At 43.9% G+C, this 21,370-nt stretch overlaps 1 protein-coding gene across 1 annotated transcript in view; it reads left to right on the forward strand.

Moving 5' to 3' along the window:
- The window catches only part of LOC119394424 (nephrin), a 186,884-nt gene that overhangs the window by 136,004 nt on the left and 29,510 nt on the right, over positions 1-21,370 (forward strand). Inside the window, exons 6-7 of the mRNA XM_049416082.1 lie at positions 19,116-19,271; positions 20,327-20,419. Of these exons, the coding sequence (XP_049272039.1) occupies positions 19,116-19,271; positions 20,327-20,419 (249 nt within the window). The remainder of the gene's footprint in view (positions 1-19,115; positions 19,272-20,326; positions 20,420-21,370) is intronic.

Consider the following 21,370-nt stretch of genomic DNA (forward strand, 5'->3'; position numbering starts at 1 on the left):
CGTGGTCGATTTCGCGCGATCGCTCGGTTTTTCAGATTTGGAAACCGTCGCATGTCCGTCGCTCGTCGCCCGGAAGTGCTGTGCTCAAGCAGCCAATAGCAAAACACCGGAATAAGATGCATCAGTGACGTATTGCTGATTGCCGCCACTTTCTTATCGACGCACATCAACAACAACGTTCATCAACATGACCAACGGCGACGAGCGCAATGTTGACGTTGTTGAACGCCAACGCTGGGACCCGCGCCGTCTGTGACGCGGCTTGGCAGCACGTAGCAGCAGTGATGGGATCGAAAAAAATGCTGCAATACAATGATAAACATTTTATGTACCATTATGCAACAAAACATCGTATTTTACATTGCATACCGCTGAGAACGGCCCACTTTTGGTACGAGTGAACGCCCTCATGCCAGCAACAGTGGAGATCGCTCGCCGAGGGCGTCGCGTGAATGGGGTTTGCCCATTGAAGCGACCGCTTGCGCGAAGACGATCTACGTCGCGTCGCTCGTCGCTGTCGCGTGCATTTTCGCTGTCGCGTGCATGGGGTTTGGCCTTCACGGCAGTGCCTGAACGAAAAAGCAACTTCTTAGTGGGGAGGCCGCTTCTGAGCGATTCTTCAATTGTATTTCCAGTGCTTGCTGTTTAAACATACCGTTCGTGGACCATTCGTGTACATGATATGTAACGAACGGTCCGTTTTTACTACTATCTGTAACAGCTGTTGCCCTCACGGCCGTGTCTGTGTGTATGATCACAAGCATGTGGAAAACTTGAGCCTTTGACAGCAAGTGTCTGCAGCGCCGAGTGATATCTCTTTGAAATTTGCACCGAGCCAGTGTCACCATCGATGCCTCGCCCTTAGGGCGATTCAGTTGCAAGTTCTTTCTTATTGATGTTCCCTGTTAATTTAAATTAATATATTCTAAGCGGGAGATGTAAGCAAGTGCATACACACATTATCAATTTGAAATCGCTTACTGAAACACGATTTAATATTACATTGCACGTCGTCGTAATGAAAACAGAAAAATGCATATTTGTTGAAGAACATCTTAATTAACATATTACCTTCTGAAAATGTCGTGAAAATGAACAAATATAATGAGTTAGCGAAAGGGCCACAGCTAATTCGCAAAATATTTTTAACAAAATTGGTTTCTGGGCACAGTGCTTCGTATATGAAAAGCATGGCGAAATACTGTATATTGAATAGTAACAAAAATGAAAGCACTGCAGTGGGCCCTGCTATTTGTGTCTTGAAAAAGAGCTGTTGTACTCTGTTCACTGTTTGCCCATCGTCCCGCTTCAAAGCTGCGATTTCCAGTGTTCGACGAAATACATTGCCCTTTGCATTGTAGCAACGAAGGCGGAAAGAACCACACAGTCCTTGCAGTACATCCAGTCGGTGAGCCATAGAGTGCGACATACTTAGTGGAAACATCTTTAGCACTAATGTGAGCATGCGAGTTACGAGGGGAAATATATATGTGCCATGTGCGCCAGAATGTGTTAATGAGATATACAAAAACGCAATCCTGCTCAATTTCACATTGTTGTTCAATTAATTAATGAGCCCCCTTAGTTCTTTTTTAACATACCTTACAGCTAGGGCCCAATGGGGCAATAAGGAGTGCATGCTTAGATGTTATATAAACAAAAAGGTAGCAAAATTGCATAAAGTACACACGTCTGATAAAATTTCAATGAAAAACCTTATTTTCAGCAAGAAATTAAATAACTACACTTTAGCTTCTGTCTTTAGACAGTCTATAGACTGGGATTTGACAATAGGAAATAACACCAATTTATCAACCTTTGTATATAGACAATCTATACACTGGGATTAAACAAAACACAAACTTCATCAACTTAACTTTTGTCTATAGATTGTATATAGACTAACAATAGAAAAAAAGAACCATACGCTTTTTAAAACTTTTGTTTATAGACAATCTATAGAACGCAATTAGACAAAAGATGACACGCATTTATAAACTTTTGTCTATAGATTGTCAAAAGATTTTCTTTAGGCAAAATACTAAATCTACATAAAGGCGAACTCGACTACAAGAAGTCTACAGACACTCTATAGACTGTCTAAATCCATTTTTGTAAGGGCTCTTCCCAATAATGACATGCCTATAGAGGCTTTTTTGCGCAGTGGTATTCACAGCGTGCCAGTAGCACTATTGCCGACCAACGGGGGATTAATCCGTGTCAAAAACCCAAAGGTAATTCAGGAGGAGTTGCGGAAAGCTACCCCACACTACCAAAACATCACCGATGTCCGACAGTTTGGCAGGGGCGGAGTTCTGTGTTGCTCTCCGGACCAGGCCTGTGTTTCTGACCTCTTAAAGTGCTCAACGTTTGCATCCCATCCGGTGAGCCCATTTATTCCTGCTCATCTCGCTTGCGTTCAAGGCTTAGTCCGCGGAGTTGACTCGAGCCTGTGCGCTTCAGAGGTTTTGGAAATGTTTTCAGCGGCCGGGGCAACATCAGTGTACCGATGCTCTCGCGTCTCTGATAATCAGAGAGTCCCCACAGAGTCGGTCATTGTGACATTTGCAGGCATAAATAGGCCCACAGAGATTAAGGCATGGCCCTTAATTTATAGAGTTGAAGCACTTACTCCACGTCCACTGCAATGCGTTCAGTGTTGGCGTTATGGTCATACCATTAAGGGCTGCCGATCATCTCCTAGGTGCCGCATATGCGGAGAAGACCATGACACTAGAACATGTAATTCCCAAAGCGAAAGATGCTGTCTTTGTCAAGGTTCGCACCCTGCTGATCATGCAAACTGCCTGGCGAGAGCTCAAGAGCTTCAAATTTTAGAAATCATAGACAGGCAGCGATGCTCACGCCGTGAAGCTAGGGCTATCGTATTAGAGAGATCCTGTGGATATGCTGAAGCTGCTGCTCGGCATTCTAAAGCCATGGATGCATCTATAGGGGAAGTCGTGGCAGCTGCTGTCGAAAAGGCTATGTCGAAAGCACTGAATACAATTTTTTCAAAATCTTTCAGAGACAATCGGACAAGTTTTGTCGGCTCAGATGTCAAAAATTTTGCAGGTTGCAGGGCGAGCATCTGCTGATACAGGTATTCATGTGGGCATAAATGAAAAAACCATCCATGAGGGCATAAATGAAAAAATCACGACAGAAACTGCGTCTGGCAGTTTTGCCTACACTGATTCTCCCACATTTAGTTTAGAACAGGAGGATGATAATAACTCCGAGACCACTTCACAAAGTAGTGAAAGTATGGATTTGGACACTAGAGCCGCTAAACGTCGGGCTACCCCCCACTCCCCGAAATCTGTTCTTCTACATAGATTGAAGACAAAAAAATGTCAGGATAATAGTCCACTAGCGAAGGATGATTTCTTGAAAGACAACATTCTTCAGAAAGCAGTTGAGACCGCCGGCCTACCTTCAACATAGGGTCATTAAAGTACTTCAGTGGAATTGCCGCTCACTTCTTGCTGCAGCAACTGACCTGTTAAAACTTTGTGCAGAACTTACTCCTGATTTAATTCTATTGCAAGAAACCTGGTTATCTACAGAAAAAAGTTTTAATCTAAATAATTATCACTGTTTTCGGTTGGATCGCCCTTCTGGTAGAGGGGGCCTAGCGTTTTTCATCTCTACGAAATTTGGCCATAGAGCGAAAATTTCATATCGGTCAACGTCGGCAGAAAGTGAAATTTTGGCATTGGACGTAGCTATTCCTGGATATACACCATTTTCCATAGTGAATGTTTATTTCCCTACAGGTGTTCTGAACACTACTTTACTTGATTCCGCAGTAGCCGCATGTAGAAAGAAATATAATCATAGCAGGAGATTTCAATTCACACCACATTTCGTGGGGTTACCGATCCGACGCGTGTGGTAAACGGTTGTTAGAATGGACCAGCTTGAATGACGTTCATTGCGCGAATTACAGAACTCCAACTTATGTATCCGGCCTATCAAGTTCTGTGATAGACTTGACCTTTTCAAGCTCGAGTTGCATTATTTCGTCCTGGTCTGCCATCACATCGGCCACAAACAGTGATCACCTACCAATATTATTTGAAATAGTGTGCCCACTTACTTCGTTAACCAAACATGTTCGAAATTATGTTAATTACAGCAAATTTAAAGATTCACTACGATCAGGCTTAAATAAACAGACAGGATTAAGTGATCAGGTAAAGGCAATTCATTTATGTCAGCTATTAGGTGACAGTAGGAAAAAAGCCGAATTCAGAATGCAATCAACTAAAAATAGAACGCATTCACCATGGTGGAACACAGACTGTGATCGCGACTATAGGCGACGAAAAGCAGCTTGGAAGAAGTTACTCTACAACCAGTGCCCACGTAATTGGAAAGACTATAATATACCGCTGCCACGTTTAGACAAACGGTTGACAAAGCAAAAGAAGATTATAACTCCAAACATTACAGCTATATGTCAGAGACCAAAAATAAGAAAGCACTCTTTAGGTTTCTGCGATGCAGAAAGATTGTTCCGCCACCAATAAATATAGAATCGGTTTGTTTATCACCCGCAGAATTGTTGCAGTCATTGGAGGCAATTGTGAAGGGATTGGAAGATCGCTTTGCATCGTTGTTACCCTATCATTTGCCAGTTACAGGAAAAGCTAATGAATATAAGGCAACCACATTAGAAGAGATATCAGAAATAGTAAAGTCACTGCCAGCTTCACCTCCAGGTCCTGACAACATAACTACAGGCATGATAAAAATTTTGTTTGATTTGTCTCCCAGCGATATTCTTAACTTTATAAATTTTTCTATAGAAAACGCATGGATTCATCCCGAGTGGAAAGTCGCCAAAGTAATTCCACTACTTAAAAAACAGGGCGCTGGCTATGCAATCGACAATATTAGACCTATTTCGCTCACTTCAAACCTTGTAAAACTAATAGAGCGGGTTTTATATAGGCATATTGAAGAATGGGTAGAAGAAAATCACATATTGAGTGATTCCCAAATTGGATTCAGACCTGGGTGCTCTATATGGTGTGCACATGTTGATCTAGTAAGCAGAATTAAGCTTGCTCGGCACAAAAAGCAGTACGCCGCACTGGTAACCTTAGATATTGCTAAGGCGTATGACAGTGTAGAGCACGCCATCTTGATTAATAAACTCCGAAATGTTAACGTTCCTGAGTATATAATTGCATGGATACAAAATTTTTTCAGCGGACGCACATTTTATTGCTCGCAGAACGGCTTATCTTCTAAACACTACAAACAAACAAGGGGAGTTCCTCAAGGATCGGTTCTCTCGCCTATGTTATTTAATATATTACTAAGCTTTATTCCTTCTCACAATGACGTGCAAGTGTATGTATACGCGGACGACATTGCATTCTTTTCAGCTTCTAATGATATACACTTCCTATATAATATTCTACAATCATATATGAATGACATTGAACTATGGCTTAGTGACCTGCACATGTCCCTTAATGTTAACAAGAGTGCTCTTCTCGCGTTCCCGTTGACATTTCCTGTGCGAATCGCACTGATGTATGGGCAGGATTTTATTCCACAGGTAGAGTCATTAAAATATTTAGGCATAGTATACACTACCAATCTTAATTGGAGCCCACATATTGAATATATTGCATCCAAAGGATTACGTGCACTTGGTTTGTTAAGGCGAATCAGCGGCGTTCGTTTTGGAATGCGTAGAAAAACATTGTTAATGATATATAGCATGTACGTCCGACCAATATTAGAGTTTGGATGTGTGTTATTCTGTGGGGGACCCGCTTATAAATTACGCCCTCTCTTAACTATAGAACGTGAGGCATTACGGATATGTTTAGGCCTTCGTAAGTTTGTAGCTAATAATATCCTTTACCATGAAACATACCTGCCGTCTCTGCAAACTAGGTTTCGTATTCTAACAGTCCAGACATTTCTAAACATCTATGCCTCCCCACAGAGACGCTCGCAATATATATTTCTTCGCGAACCGTCCAGATTTTTTGATTGTGAGTGGTCTCGGTTACATCGCCCTCAAATAATTTTCGTACAGCAGCTGTTGGAGCCGTTACAAGTAACAATGCGCGAAATAAGTTTCCCAAGTGTACTCAATCATAAAACAATAATAGAATTTGATGATATATTTCCAAAAAATGCTAAACTATTGCCTATTAGATATTTAAACGGCTTGTTGAGCGACCACCTTAAGAGTCTACGGATAAGTTCAGTCATAGCCACAGATGCCTCCGTTGCAGATGAGAAGGCAGGAGTGGGCATTTATTCAACAGCTTTAAACTGGTCATTTTCTCTTCGACTGCCCGATTTTACGCCAATATTCCAGGCAGAATTAATGGTAATTATTCTGGCATTACGCAAACTCCCAGCATCTATTTCTTCAGTGGTTATATTGACCGACTCTTTGTCAGTTTGCACTGCTTTGACAGTACCAAGTCATCGAGCTGCCTGTCAGAATTATATACATATATGCCCATCATGTACGTATTGTCCGTTTGGTTTGGGTACCAAGTCATACTGGAATAACTCTAAATGAAGCAGCGGACACATTAGCGGCGGCATCAATTCAGGGCCCGGTCCTGAAGGTTCTAAGACCCTCCTCCCAAAATACTATCGCACGATTTCGATATTTTTGTATTCGAGAGGAACACACACGATCTTCTGTTCTAAACGGGGCAGACTTTCAGCACCTTAGGTTTTCATGGCATAGTTCATGGTGTGGCACAAGACAATTAGAAGTTACGTTAACTAGATTGCGATGCAGAATTCCCTCTTTAAATTTTTACTTACACAGGCCTGGTTTTGTTCCTTCCCCTCAATGTTGTTATTGTTCGCAAGCAGAAACCATAGAGCATTTTTTCACAGAATGTCGCAGTTATCAACATCTAAGGCAAAGATTTCTTGAACCTCCTTTCCGAAAACTTGGGCTTGAGCTTTCCGTAACGACATTACTCTCCCTGGGGGCGTCGGCACTGGGTCACTGCAACAGGGACATATGTGAGGCAGTAATTAACTATATAAACGAATCAAAAAGACTACCATGCTAATATTTCTAGTACACACCGGTGATTTATTTATTTCATTTATCGTTCATAATTTATTTAATGCTTTTATTTAACTAACTCTTTCTCTTCCATTTTTTTCTATCTCTTTAGCATTCAATTGGCAAACCGCGAACACAAATAACATTTTCGCTTACCTAAAATTATCTCTTTAGAATTATCCTTTTTTTTTTCTTTCTTCCCCCCCCCCCTTTTTTTCACTCACACATCCTACTGCCGCACGATTCGTGGCCGATCCCCCGTGGTGGGTTGTGCCATTCCTCTAGGATCAACCAACCAACCAACTGTCGCCATAGCGAATTGTCGCCGAGTCCCGTCCAATAAACCGCTTAACAAATTGGTGGAGAGTGCTGTGCTCCCATTCGATGCCTCTGGAGCTTCGATCCCGTACCCTACCAGCTACCATGCCTCAAGACGCCGCCCAGCAGACTCCTCCGCCTACACCGACCTCATGCCCCGGTGTCCCTCGTATCCGCGACCCCCCAGTCTTCACTGGCGCAGATGGGACCGACGTGGAGGACTGGCTCGCGATCTATGAACGCGTGAGTGTCCCCAATAAATGGGACGAGGCGGGAAAATTGACCAACTTGGTTTTCTACCTCGCGGGTGTGGCCGGCCTGTGGTACAACAACCACGCATCCGATTTTACGACGTGGTCCGAATTCAAGACCGCCATCATCAACGTGTTTGGCCGCCCTGCCGTTCGTAAGCTGCAGGCCGAACAGCGTTTGCGAGAACGAGCTCAGCAGGCCGGCGAAACCTTTACCAGCTACATTGAAGACATCCTCGATTTGTGTAAGAAAGCCGACGCCACCATGTCGGAATCTGACAAGATGAGGCACATTATGAAAGGCATCGACGACGATGCGTTCACGATGCTGCTCGCCAAAAACCCCAGCACAGTGGCCGAGGTCATCACGCTCTGCCAGAGCTACGAGGAGCTGCGCCGGCAGCGGTCGATGACCCGTCGCTCTCCATCCCGCGACGCCGAGCTCGCTGGCTTGTCGACCATATCCGACCACTCCGCCTTGCTCGCAGAGGTGAAGTCATTCGTGCGCGAGGAAATTGCGCGCCAGTTCTCGCTGCTGGACTTTGCTCAACCTCAGTACGTTCAACAGCCGTTTAACAGTACCAATTGCTTCGCCACAGCAGTGATAACGAAGAAATCACTGAAAGTGTACTCCATGGGCCCAATGTGGAGCGATGGTCAAAGTATTTGCGAATGCATACAGAAGAGTGCAGCAGTGCGCATAGATATGCGCTAATAATAAATTCAGTGCTGATATTCAGTATGTATATATCACCCAGTTATTACTTTCTGCACAATACGCACTGTAGCTCGTTACTTGGGAACTCTTGAGAAGAGTATTGCATGAAATAAGAGTTCGAGGAAGTGTCGTCTAGTCGGTAATGTTCGTAGTCAAAGGTAAGGGAAAGCGCCGGCCAAATAGGAAAAAGGAGAACTTTAAAACAACAGACATTTCGGCTCGTGTACGGGGGCCTTGTTCACCGATAAGTCATGGCGGAAAAAAACTTGGAGGACGCTGAGCTTCGCCTTCAAGAGTAGAGCGCGATAACGTAATCGCACCCGTCCGCATCGCCTTCTCATTGCTAGCCTGGCTTCGGATCTCGGCGCATGCATCAACCGTGCCGTAAGGAAACGAACGACTGTGCGCGTAACATTGGCTGTTTTAAACTAACTTCGAATGTATACTGCAAGTGCAGCTGTTATGCGCCCACTACGCCATAATTCGTCCTTTTGCGAATCAGCGAAGGGCCCACTACGCGTCCATAAGACAACACGGCTTTATAACGGGTGGGCCTTTAAAACACTCACACGTTGGGCAATTCTCATGTTTTGACGCCTGGCGTGATTCTACGCTTCTGCCAAGCAATATTACATGCGTTAAGGAGACTCCTTCCATTACGTGACATTCATACAGCGTTTTAGGGGCGAAGCTCCTTAAGGCGGCACCCGTTCGTCCCTCGTAGTCGTAGTAGTCGTAGTGCGTTACCAGTCATAACGCTAGTACCAGATCTTGACCTCCAAGGTGGTGCCGGTGGGAGATTTTTCCTGTGCGTTGTTGAACAATAAAAAATTCGCAGCGTGCGCGTTAACTAAAAGCCGAATTCTTCTGTCTCTCATTCCCCATTAGCAGCCATAGGCATGTTCCAGTAGGAAACGTTAGTAGAAGTAGAAGTGTGCGTGTTAGCTAAAAGCCGACTTCTTCTGTCTCTCATTCCCATTAGCAGCCATTGCTTACCTCCAAGGTGAGATTTCTCCTGTGCGTGATTAAACAATAAAAATTTTGTTCAAAACGCCGTTGATTGATGAAATAAACCAACGAAAGACGCCAGATGTTTTCTAAAAGCAAAACGAAAGAACGCCAGATGTTTCTAAAGCAAAACGAAAAGACGCCAGCTGCTTAACGAAAGACGCCAGAAGTTTTCTAAAGCAATGGTTTTCTAAACAATGAAAATTCACAGCGTACATGTAAAATTAAAGTGAGTTGCAAGTCGTCATAACTCTCATCAAACCTTTAGTATAAACGCGCCCGATCTGACGTCGGTGATGATGTACTGGGCAGAATTCACGGAAGATTCACGGTTTACCGATGAACCTCCGCAGCTTCGCCCACTCATCATCATTCACTCCGTGGATATGCTGTGATTTTTTTTTTTCCGAAGCAGTTTTGCTATGTGGTAGAAAACCTCCTTCCCACGCAGACGGCCCGTGTTCGATTCTGCCTCGGAGCGAAGATTATTATTTATTTTATTTGCATCTTTCTCGATTTTTCGGTCACGAACAAGACGATGATTTTTCGCTCACAACCAATGACGCCGACACCGACGCCGACACCGTAATTTCTGCGAAACGAGCTCTTTAACGCTGTCGCGTAAAAAGGTAGATGATTACGTACGCGCAAATAGATGGCGTACACAGAGTGCGTAACCGGAAGGAAGGCTTCCGTCATTGCGGTTCAGCGTAGTATTTTCAGCGGTTTGGATTAGTAATGACTCGAGATGAGGTCGCGAGGTTAAATTTCTTTCAGTAGCTAGCACATCCGCACTAGCCCAGTCAATATGGTGTCCTTTTGATATTGAATGTTCAGCAAGAGAATTAGAAGACACTTTCTCTTTTTTCACATCATAAGAGTGTTCCTTCATGGGCCTTTGTAAATTACAAGTCTATAGCTAGTAAAGACGTCGTTACGGTCCGCACACGTAATGTTGTACACGTCGCTTTTCCTTCGGAAGCTTGTCATTCACGTTTATGAGCACGTTTTTATGTTTTGTTTCACTGGAAGATGGGCCACGTGCACATTTCAAGCAATGGCTACCCTGCTTCTTTTGTGAATTTGGTACAGTGCCAGTTATCCCGCCCGCATATTGGTTCCTCCTCCACACCATCTCATTGTATTAGTGCAGCGATGTCATATGCTCCAAATACTAGCGAGGCATACGTGCGAACTTTGCGATACCAAGCCAGTGGCCGGCGCATATTCAGCGTATCTTATTTTAACGCGGTAGCGTTAAAGAGTTCGTTTCGCAGAAATTCCGGTGTCGGCGTGGTTGGTTGTGAGCGAAAAATCATCATCTTGTCTGTGACCGAAAAAACGAGAAAGACGCAAGTAAAATAAAATAAATAAATAAAATCATCGGTCAGATAGAGAATCGAACCGGGGACGTCTGCGTGCCAAGCAGGTGTTTTACCCCAGAGCGATGATGTTGCTTGAGACTGCTTCGGAAAAAAACACTGTATGAATATCATGTAGTGCAAGGCGTCTCTTTGGGGGCGATCGGAGATCTGTTCGTTCCGCTTGTTCGTTCTCCTGGGGAAGAACAAGAGCGCTGATTGGCTGAACGGGAGATGCCACTCAAGGCCGGGGGGTGACGCCATTTTTTTTTTGCTTGATCTTTTTTTTTTTTTTTTAGTGACGTCATATCGCGGCATAACGAGTGGGATTATCGAAGATCTCTGTTCTGCGCCGTTCGTTCAGTACCCACTCTGGCGGCGTACGCGATTGGCCGACGCCAGAAAAAACCACGTCTCTGAGGGGCGTAGCCATTTTTCTTTTTGCTTGATATTTTATTTTTGGTGACGTCATACCGCGTCATAACGAGCATGTCGTCTGCTACAAACGAACGGAGCGCGAGGCCGTTCGCACGCGTTCTCTCGAGCGAACAAACGGATTCGCACGGCATGATGCGGCGGTTGCGGCTGCCGCAACAGCTGATTTTGAGAAAATCGCGCCTGCGACGTGTGCTTCTCTTGCGGTTGGAGGTGCGAGATGCGTTTGAAGACATGAGCGAGTGCGGTGTCGCTTTCTGTTGTCGAAACGAACAGTGCGAACAAAATGAACGGGCCTGCCACTGGGCTGTGGTCTTACGCGCAGGGACTTCTTAGTTCAAGAGCGCTACCAGCTACTGCCACGTCTCGTCCCGGTCCTCACTCGTGAGGTCGTGAACGACGGCCGGAGTGGGCACGGTGGCGTAGGTATCTGTGGGTGCTCTTTTATGAAAGCCAGCAGAAGCTCCTTTTGACGATTGGCCACACGGGAGCCAAGCCAGACATTCCGGTGGGACGACATCTTGAAAAACTGCGCCAAACGCTACTTCTCTCTCTCTTTTTTTTTTTTTCGCGTGCGCGACTTCACACAAGCGAGCACGTTAGAAAAACTAACACCAATAAATATCAGCGCTCAAACCTATTGCTGTTTCAGAAACTGTTTGAGCTTGAAAAGAGAAACAATATCTTTTCGTATAAAAACTGTCTTTATTAGAAGTCGAGAAACACTTCGTTTTGAAATATACGGTGCCCTTGCCGAGGACAAACGATGCGCGTCTACTTCCGGAAAGCTCGCCGCTCACCTCTTGGCGATTGGCTGTCCTCTTCCTCTCGGCGGAAGAGAGCTGCGGACCGCCCACTTTTGTGACCTAACACCGCCAGAACGAACGCGGAACGAACAGAGATCTCCGATCCCCCCCCTTAACGCATGCAATATTGCGTGGCAGAAACATACAATCGCGCCAGGCGTCAAAACATGTGAACTGCGCATCTTATGGGTGTTCTAAAGGCCCACCCATTACAGAGCGCTCAGACATACTTAATTATCATCATCAGCGAAAGCATCCGGAAAGTTAGCAGCTGCGTAGGTTCGCGTGTTTCCTTACGGACGCGTAGTCGTCCCTTCGCTGATTCGCAAAAGGAAGAAATATGATGTAGTGGGCACTCAACAACTGTGCTTGCATGCAGTGAGTATTCTAAGATAGTTTTGAAACGGCCAATGTTAAGTGCGCAGTTGTTCGTTTCCTTACGGCAAGGTCGAGCCATACACCGAGAACCGAAGCGAGGCTGGCAATTTAAAAGGCGATGCCCACGGGGCCCGATTACACTATCCCGTTCTACTCTTGAAGGCGAAGCTCAAGCTTCCTCAAAGATCTTTATTGTGAATCTTTTCTTAATGTTTATGATTATGAAAGTTTTGTGTTTACGTTCTTAAGAATTTCATGAATGTTTAATCTATGAAACACAACTGCGTCCTAATTAAAGTCGTATCCAATCGTAAGCTGTTCGAAATTGGTGAAGTGTGGCAGTCCGTATAAGCCGGTCATTATATTATATCGTTCGCATCCGCAGGTCCGACAGCCAGAGCGACATTAAAGGGTCAAAGCAGCCTCTATACAGGGTGCTTCAACAAATGTGTGCAAAATTCTCAAAGATCAGTGAAAGGCGATGTTTGTTTAATGCCTTGACAAACGCTTTTTTCTGTAGCCGCAGGCATCTTAAGATGGCTAAACACATGATTCGAGGCAGTAATTATTAACGTTAAATTAATTAACTTTCTAATTAGGGGAGTTGGCGGTTATGTCAAAGGAGAATTCAAGTCCTTCATGCGAAGAACCCCTCGCAGCTTTGAGATTTCGAAAAAGCGGCCTCTTGTAATAATTGCGAAGTAATGAATTTCACCCAAATTCAGCGGTGAAACTGAAACCGGAAATTGCGGAAGAGCGCTATTGCCATATTCTTCTGAGACCTCCAGAATGGCTGAGCGTCCTACACCTCTGCAATCGTTGTCTTGAACAGCGACGTCATTCTGGTCGTCTGCTAGTTGTGCTCAACGATGCTTCGGCTTCGCCTTTGAAATTGGTTGAATTTCATTACGCCACAATAATTACTAGAGGCCGCTTTATCGATATCTCAAAGCTGCGATGTGTTCTTCCCATGAAGAACTTCAGTTCTCTCATTTGACATAACCGCCTAACTCCGCTGATTAAAAACTAAATAATATAATTTTCTTAATTACTGTCCCAAACGATGTCTTTAACCATCTTAAGATGCCTGCGACTGCAGAACAAGCATTTGTGAAGGCAGCGAGCAAATATCGCATTTTCCTGATTTTTGAGGATTTTGAAGACATTTCTTCAAACACCCGGTATATGTGCTTTGCTCATGTATCTAAATAAAAATCTGTCGACAGAGTACGCAAAGCCGAAGAAGCGTTACAGCCGGCCGAGGTATGACAAAAGCTGTCATATTGGCGATAATTCCAACAGGGGCTGCTGTTAGAGATAAGCGTAGCCCATACTCCAAATAAAACTTAAAATGTACCGAAGGCAACGTTCACCGGAATAATATCATCGCAGGTGCGCTTCCATGCAAGGGATTTGGAAAACACGGGCATTTCATTAGGAGCACGGCGTTAGGGATGCTTTATCGTTCTTTCTAGCGGCTTTTGAGCATGCCTTGAAAGTAAAAGAACAGTATACATGCAGGACGAGCTAGATCCCACTCACTCACTCTATATGAACAGTCGGCAAACATATATACACATATGGAGAGAGAGACAGCGAGTCAACAGACGCGAAGATGAGCTTTAGGTTTTTCCTCGTCTCATCTGTTCTTTTTCGTGTTGCTTTCTTCAGCTTTTTGATCATTCTATATTTGAGTCACCCTAGCGACTGAATTCAGAAAGTAAGCTCTGTGGAAAGGAAAATACGAGATTCAGAGCAATCAACGTTTGAGCGGAAAGAAGCAGCTGTATGCTTGGTTGTATTTTTAATATAGTCTACGTCTCATGACTTCTGTTTGCGCGCTCCATTTCCCGTCTGATTCTGCCGCTTATCGTCCAAGAGACGAAAGGAAAGGATTGCGCTCGTGCACTGGCATCATTTAAAATTTATTTCGAGTCTCCCGTTTTTTGTTTGTTTGTTTGATTTTCGTCTCCAGTATGCGTCGTGCTTCTTGCAACAAGCAGCAGCGTTCCCGATCGCACTCCCGCGTTATTGAGATGTTTACGCAGTCGAGAGAACGCCATCCATTTCCTCGTCTGCCCCCGATTCGATCGGCACTCTGACGTTTATTGCATACACTTTTTATGTTGCTTCTAACATTGTATACTCTGGCTAGCGATTGCTGATTTATTCTATGCGATAAAAATAGCAAAACCTATTTGACGCCGCTGTGGCCGTAGAAATTAATCAGGGCATTGCTTCACGATGATTTTATTGACTGTTTATTTCCTTTCTGTTGTTATTAACGTCAAGAGGGTGGCGATTTCGGCTGCTGAGGATCCAATTATCAAAACTTGGTAGATAAAAACAGAACACAAAGTGACACAGAAATATCGATGTAAGAAAACACAGAAGAAAAGAAACGTTCCGAAGCTTCCACATTTGATTGTAAGGCAAAGCAGACTGCATGAATTCTGCAATGCTTTCCAAGAGCTTGAAACCAAGTTGCGAATAGTTGTATAACGGCAAGACCTGTGGTAAACATTAATAGTTTCCCCTGTTAGAAATCGTTAAGTTCCGAGAAAATAAGCGACGTTCCTTCCTATACAAAGTAAAATGATGAAGCTGTGTCTTTCTAAATAATAATGTCCTACATGAGATGACATGTAATTCAAATCTCGTTATATTCCTGCAATCGCACTTACTTCTGGTGCAGCTCTGTCGATAAAGAACTTGGTTATTACGATCTTTGGTGCACAGTTCAAACGAAGTTATTAGTATAATTATTATTTATCTCCCAACAAATATTCTTTAGTTATTTTATTAGCTATGGTGATAATGCTGTCGCATAATGTATAATCAGCGTAGTTTTCTTTATCCTACTAATTGCAATTCTATCGCATGTAGGTGGTGTACAATCACTTGTATAACAAATTTTAATTGTTTATATCTATAGGAATCAGTGGCCCCTAAAGGACTTGTATTGCGCTCAAGTGCCAGAATCGCAATGTTCGACACTCTTACTCAGTCCCAGGTATTTCCAACCTCAAGAAAAGAGCTGGGGCTTTTGCTCAGTGCAGCACTTGAGACGCAAAAAAAAAAAAAAAGAAATGTTCGAATGGCATTCTTGTTTAAACATTTCTACAAGTCGTTCTTTTTTTGGATATTTTCAGGCTTCCTTTTATCTATTTTCGATTTCGATTTCGGTTGTTTTTTTACACAAGAAAACCGAGGACGTCGAGGTAAAAGCAGCGTCATATCGCTACTTGCCGCGCCTCATGAATTAAAAAAAAGTGATGCGAAAAAAAGAGCAGCAATAAAACGCAACGTAAATCTGATCTGGCTATTCATTCCGAAATTTAAATGCAGTGCAATTTTTGGTGATCGTGGTCTTTTGAAGCAGAAGCATGATTCTCTATCCTCTATGTAGCTGTAGTGGGGGTCGGTTTAATAACTTCTGAAAAAAAACAGGAGGCCTCAGAATTTAAGAATTACAACCAGGAATGCACAGGAGTTTCGAAGTGAGAATGGGAAAAGCTCTTGCATATTCTGGTTACTCTGAATAACTATAGATTACCAAATTTGAGCCGCTAATGATCTGAAACTGCGCATTGCTTTACAATGGTATTCCTTGGTGGGGCTCTTGGTTGAGAAACCGTCTGCATTTTTTATTGCGTGCACCTAAATGCAAGTAAATTAGTGTTTTTTTTTCTACATCAAAACGCAGCTACAGCAGCCTAAAATTTAATTCGCGACGAACAGATCGTCTGAAAACATTGACTCCGGGAAGATAAAAATGCTCTGCACGTGTAATTACACAAGCTCATTTGCGAGTTGCCGGCCTTATCGTCAGCGCGCGGTTGAAGAACAATTGTCTCAAGATCATTTTCGCTCAAAATCGCTTCATTCGGATTTTAAAAAGAAGAAACTGCATAGCTATAGAAGCGGCATGAAAACAGTGGGTACAATGAATATAAGACGGCTTTTTATGAGATATATACTTACTGTTCTGTTAAATGTGTCTAAACTGATTGCCTAAATTGGACGTCACATTGTTGTGAGTCTTCCAGGTACAGTCTAAGCGGTGACCGTCTTCTCCTTCCTTGCTGTTAGAGTCATTTGCATAAGTTTACCGTAAATGGCTTGTTACCCCCGCCGAACTTTTAAGATGCTATGCTCATTAGTTCTGCGTTACTGGTGGCAGTCCAACTGAATACACGCCCCTCAGAAAAAGCTGAGGCAAAACATTTAAAAATGAGCATGTTGAGGACCTAGACGCAAGCAGAACTTTCGTATGACATATACGTTCATTTTACATTACACTCTAAGAAAAAAAAAATGAGTATGTATTGCTCTTTACAGTGACACCTGACATGCCACGTATATGACTCCCTTTAAAGAGAAGCGTTAACTCTATTTTGGGTGCTACGACTCTCTGAAGAGAGTAACGATCTCCAAAGAAAGTTCACGTGTCTCTTTAAAGAGAGTCGTATACGTCGCATGTCAAGACTCACAAAAACCAGTCAAAGAACTCCCTTTTATTTCTTTGAGTGTAGGTGTACTGGCATCCGCTGCATTGTAGCGAGGTAGACGATCACCACATTTCGGCATTCATCATCGTTCACCTTTTGGCTGGTTTAAATATTTGTTGCGTGAACTTGTCTTCCGTAAGCTGCCGCCTTGTCTGGGCAGAGCTTCCAGACATTACATTTTCAAAACACGGTGCAGTTTTTCTGCGCTCATGAATATTAGCCGACTTCCTCGTGTGCTCATGAAATATTCTATCCCGGTAGGATGCTTTATGCTGTATTCACTTCCGCAGCTCACACGTGACGAACGAAAAGAAGCTGCCTTGTGATGTCGCACAGCAGAGAGTGCCTCTATTGCACAGCATGAAAAGCGCGGCGCAAGAAAATAAAACTATGCAACATAGAAATAACGTGGATGTAGAGCTGCTGTCCCTTGTACCTTATTTTTATTCCTGTGTCGTCGAGCCTTTTTTATAAGGCTTCTCCAGTAGGTGAACACAAGAGACAAATAGACTCTCGCAAGGGATTGTGGGTTATGTCATTTTCTACAGAGACTTCCGGTCTGGAACGCCATGCCCTCCTCCGCGAATACTCGTAGCTCGTGCCCTTGCTTTCTCTTTTCTTTCTCGACGCTCAATGATGCTCTACTGCCAAATATATTGCATTATATTTCAGAGTGCTGTGCAGCATATAGAACAACAAATATTATCAAATTATTTCTCGCGCATTTTTCATCTTGTAATGATGTCAACAATATCGTCATGCTGTCAATATTTTGACGCCCTAATTTAATTCATCTAACAACGTAATGTTCCGAACTAGTAATATTGCGCATATGTGTTCGTGTTAGGCACCCTTCCTTAGTCAAAGAAAAATAACGGTCACACTGTGCCCTCAAGGGTGAAGCAATGTAAGATCAACAAATTGGAGTATTCTACAATAAGGCTAACAGATAACTCCTTTAGCGTGCGACCAGGCGTAACTGAACGAAAACTGGGGGACCCTTAAGCTTTGCCTTTAAGAGTTGAACGCGACAGCGATAGCCGCACACACACGCACTCACACGCTATCACCTTCCCAATCGCTAGCCTGCCTTCGCTTCTCGGTGGAGACCTAAACTGTGCCGCAAGGAAAGCCAAAGTGCAAGTGCCCTCCGACTCCTGTCTTTGTTTGCACGTACCTCGAATTTTCGCTCGCGGCCAACGCTGCTTTTTCGCTCACAGCCAAAGACGCCGCCGACACCGGAATTTCTGCGAAACGAGCTCTTTAAGGTCGTCGCGTTAAAATGCGGACGTCAGGGCGCCGCAGCGAGCGAAGCGACCTCCATGCTGTCTATCCCTTCATCGTGAATCGAGCAGTGCGGACACAGCGCGTATAAAGATATGAGCCGCCTACTGATCCCTTTTATGACAGAGCATGCAAAGGGAGTGGAAACGCGCCGGCGCGTTTCCTCTCCCTTTGCAATCGTCGACTCTCCTCGCACGCCTTCATTTGGCGCATGCAACATATGACGCGCGAAGCGATCTTATCACCCTTGGACTTCATTCGGAGGAGGCTCTTGGTTACGTCAATGGCAAAAATGCGCCTGCAGTATGTATATAACTTTTTTTTCGCACTAAGAAAAGAGATGTGGTGCTGGCAAGCGATGGGAGCAGACTATATCTCTCATGAATTCAAATAAGGCTTGAGTGCCGTGCACTAAGCGCACATCTTTATTGTACGTACCATGCAAAAGAACTGAGAGGAAGAAGGAGATAAAGAGAGCGCGTGCTCATTCATAATGATGATAGTTTCTGATCGCTTTACCCGGCGCAACGAAAAGCTTAAAGAGCTCCGCTCTTAAAAGGTTCACGCAACAGAAGAATTGGAACCGCTCCCTCACTTGTGAGGTAGTGGCGCCCTCTTTTGACCTATTTTGGTATTGACTTGACCTGTAGCGTCCTCTTTTGACCTTTTCTGATACTTTGAGCGTGACGCCAAGCGACGACATGAGACGACAGCCCGGGCCCCGAAAAGGCTCCGCACTTAAATTAAATTGAAGCATTGTCTCTGAGTCACCCTCAAGCAAACGCTATTTGTTGCAGTAAAAAGGCAAATTTTCTGAGTAATAACGTATACTTAGGAGCGAGAGACAGGGCAGAGACAAACGGTCGTCCTCCCTTATTCTCTGTCTCTGACCTGTATCCCGTTCTTAACGTTCTGTTACGAATACTTCTTAAATTTCAGCATACGCTCATAAGGGTCACCATTCCTCTCTCCTCAGGTGGGCCGCGGTGCTCGCGGCCACTACCACTGCGTGGCGGCAAACAGCCTTGGCCAGTCGCGCAGTGAGCCGCTTTTTCTCCGCGTCCAGTTCGCTCCCGTGTGCCACGAGTCCCAGAAACTGATCTACGGCGCAGCCAGACACGAGCCGTTGCAGGTGAGCTGCGGCGCTGTTGCTTTGCAGCACGCAGGCTTCATCCTAATCTATACATGAACATAATGAATTTCTTATCAGATCTTACTACTAGTATTGTTACCGCTACCACTGCCACTACCATTAACACTATTAGCCTGGGGCACCAGTAGCAATAATCGCTGGACAAATAGTTTATTCAACTGCTACCGCTGCTACTGCCAGTACTACTACTACCGCTGATACAGCTGTTACTACTACCAAGAAATGGTACCTTGATTCGCTGAAATAGTCGTTCAAGGCTATCCGCATTTGTCTCCTACACACCTATCTCGCTTTAACAAACTTAAAGCACTATAAAATAAGTATAGGACGCACTTTTCACTACAGCATAATATTTAGGAACGCACTTAAGGACAGCGTTAACAAAACCTATTCTCGAAATAGCGCATTCGCTGGTCAGTAAGTCTAGCTCAACTGGGCCCTCCTAAAAGATTTAATAATCGCGACTTTCGTATAATATCTGTACCAGAAAAGGCATGATTTTATTGCCTACTTGGATGGAAGGAGGAAATGAAGAAATAGACGGAAGGACAGGAAGGTTAGCTATTTCTCAGGCAGGCTGGCTAACCTGTCTACTTGGACAGAATGTTGGAGCTTGTAAAACAAATTACGGGAGGCACGTATGCTTGATGCGACATTGCTTCTTTCAAAGGAGATATACAAAAGCATGGTAAGTGCATACGCATTAACTGCACTCACTGTAACTTTGAATATAAATCGGCTGCGCCTCAGGGACAGTGCATGCTTAGAACTTCAACGTATCTAGCTTTTTTGTTTAAGCGGGTGGTATCGCTTTCAATGAAAGCGCATTCATGGCAGAAGACAGCTGTTGTGAAGAGATTTTAATCCTGGTTATTTATAAAAAAAGACTTCTTGAGAGACTGCTTCCGTGGCTTTCTTAAGAGGACAAGCGAAAATTGCTGTTCTGAATAATAGTATGCTTTCAGTTTCCCAAATGGTGAACAGTCAATTATCTTGAAGGGGTTTATGTTTATTGACATTTTGATGTTGCATAGGTGACATGCGACGTGGACGCGGATCCTCCCGAAGTCACCTTCCACTGGCATCTGAATCATTCCATGGAGACAGCGATACCGCACAGCATGCAGGTAACTACTATCAGCATGGTAACTAATATTCATTTCGATCAAAGTTGTCTTGGTGTCGTATTAAAAATGGATGACATCAATACAGTCGAGTGAAAAGAGAAAAGCGTGGGGGTCCGGGTTGAAACCCAGCCCGCCGGGAAACCTATGTTGGCTTATTCATTTATTTCCTGTACGTTTTCTTCATATAGTTCAGATGTATTTATTTTCTCCAACCATGGACGTGTAGCGCAGCGGTGAGGACATTAGTCTTCGTATCGTGGGGCCCGGCTTCAAATGCGTCCGGCCAGAGAAATTTATTTTCTTTTATTCATTTTTCTGCGAGTTTTCTGTTGGCTTACTCGATTAATATGTAGCAAGGAGTCATATACAGGTTCGCTGTAGAACTTGGAATTGCTGTGACGTTGATTTCGAGAGCACGTCCTGTGGGCCCTTTTTCATCGATGAAGCTGCCTATCATAGACATATTTTTCTCTCAAAAGGAAGATGAACTTGTTCTGAACCGAAGATTTAAGGTGAAAAACACGAATCTAAGCATCTCGCGAGAATACTCAGAAGCATTATGTGAGCAGCAACAAAAGCCTCTTCAGTTCTCGCAAACTGTGAAGACTGCGATAGAATGCGTCTTGTTTTAAACAAAGTCATATTGAACCATGACTGTTGCGTCTGGAACACCAAAGATAGTCAAGCTAATCTTGTTTTCTGAATCAGATGTGAACGTCACTTTCCTTTTCCTTAAGGTTATAGGCTCACACTGATCGCTTGCCAATAGCAGCACATTGTAGCACCGATAAAAAATGCCGTTTTTTATGCGCGAATACTAGCAGTGCTGCTGCTAATGGAACTGCACTGTCATCATTAGAGGCCGGATTTTTAAGCACTAAAAAAACGTGTTTTACGCGCCAGAAATAGGCAGGCAAGGAAATGTTTTAGGCCTCCAATATCGTAAGTATA

The sequence above is a fragment of the Rhipicephalus sanguineus genome, chromosome 5 (assembly GCF_013339695.2).
Source record: "Rhipicephalus sanguineus isolate Rsan-2018 chromosome 5, BIME_Rsan_1.4, whole genome shotgun sequence".
Lineage (NCBI taxonomy): Eukaryota > Metazoa > Arthropoda > Arachnida > Ixodida > Ixodidae > Rhipicephalus > Rhipicephalus sanguineus.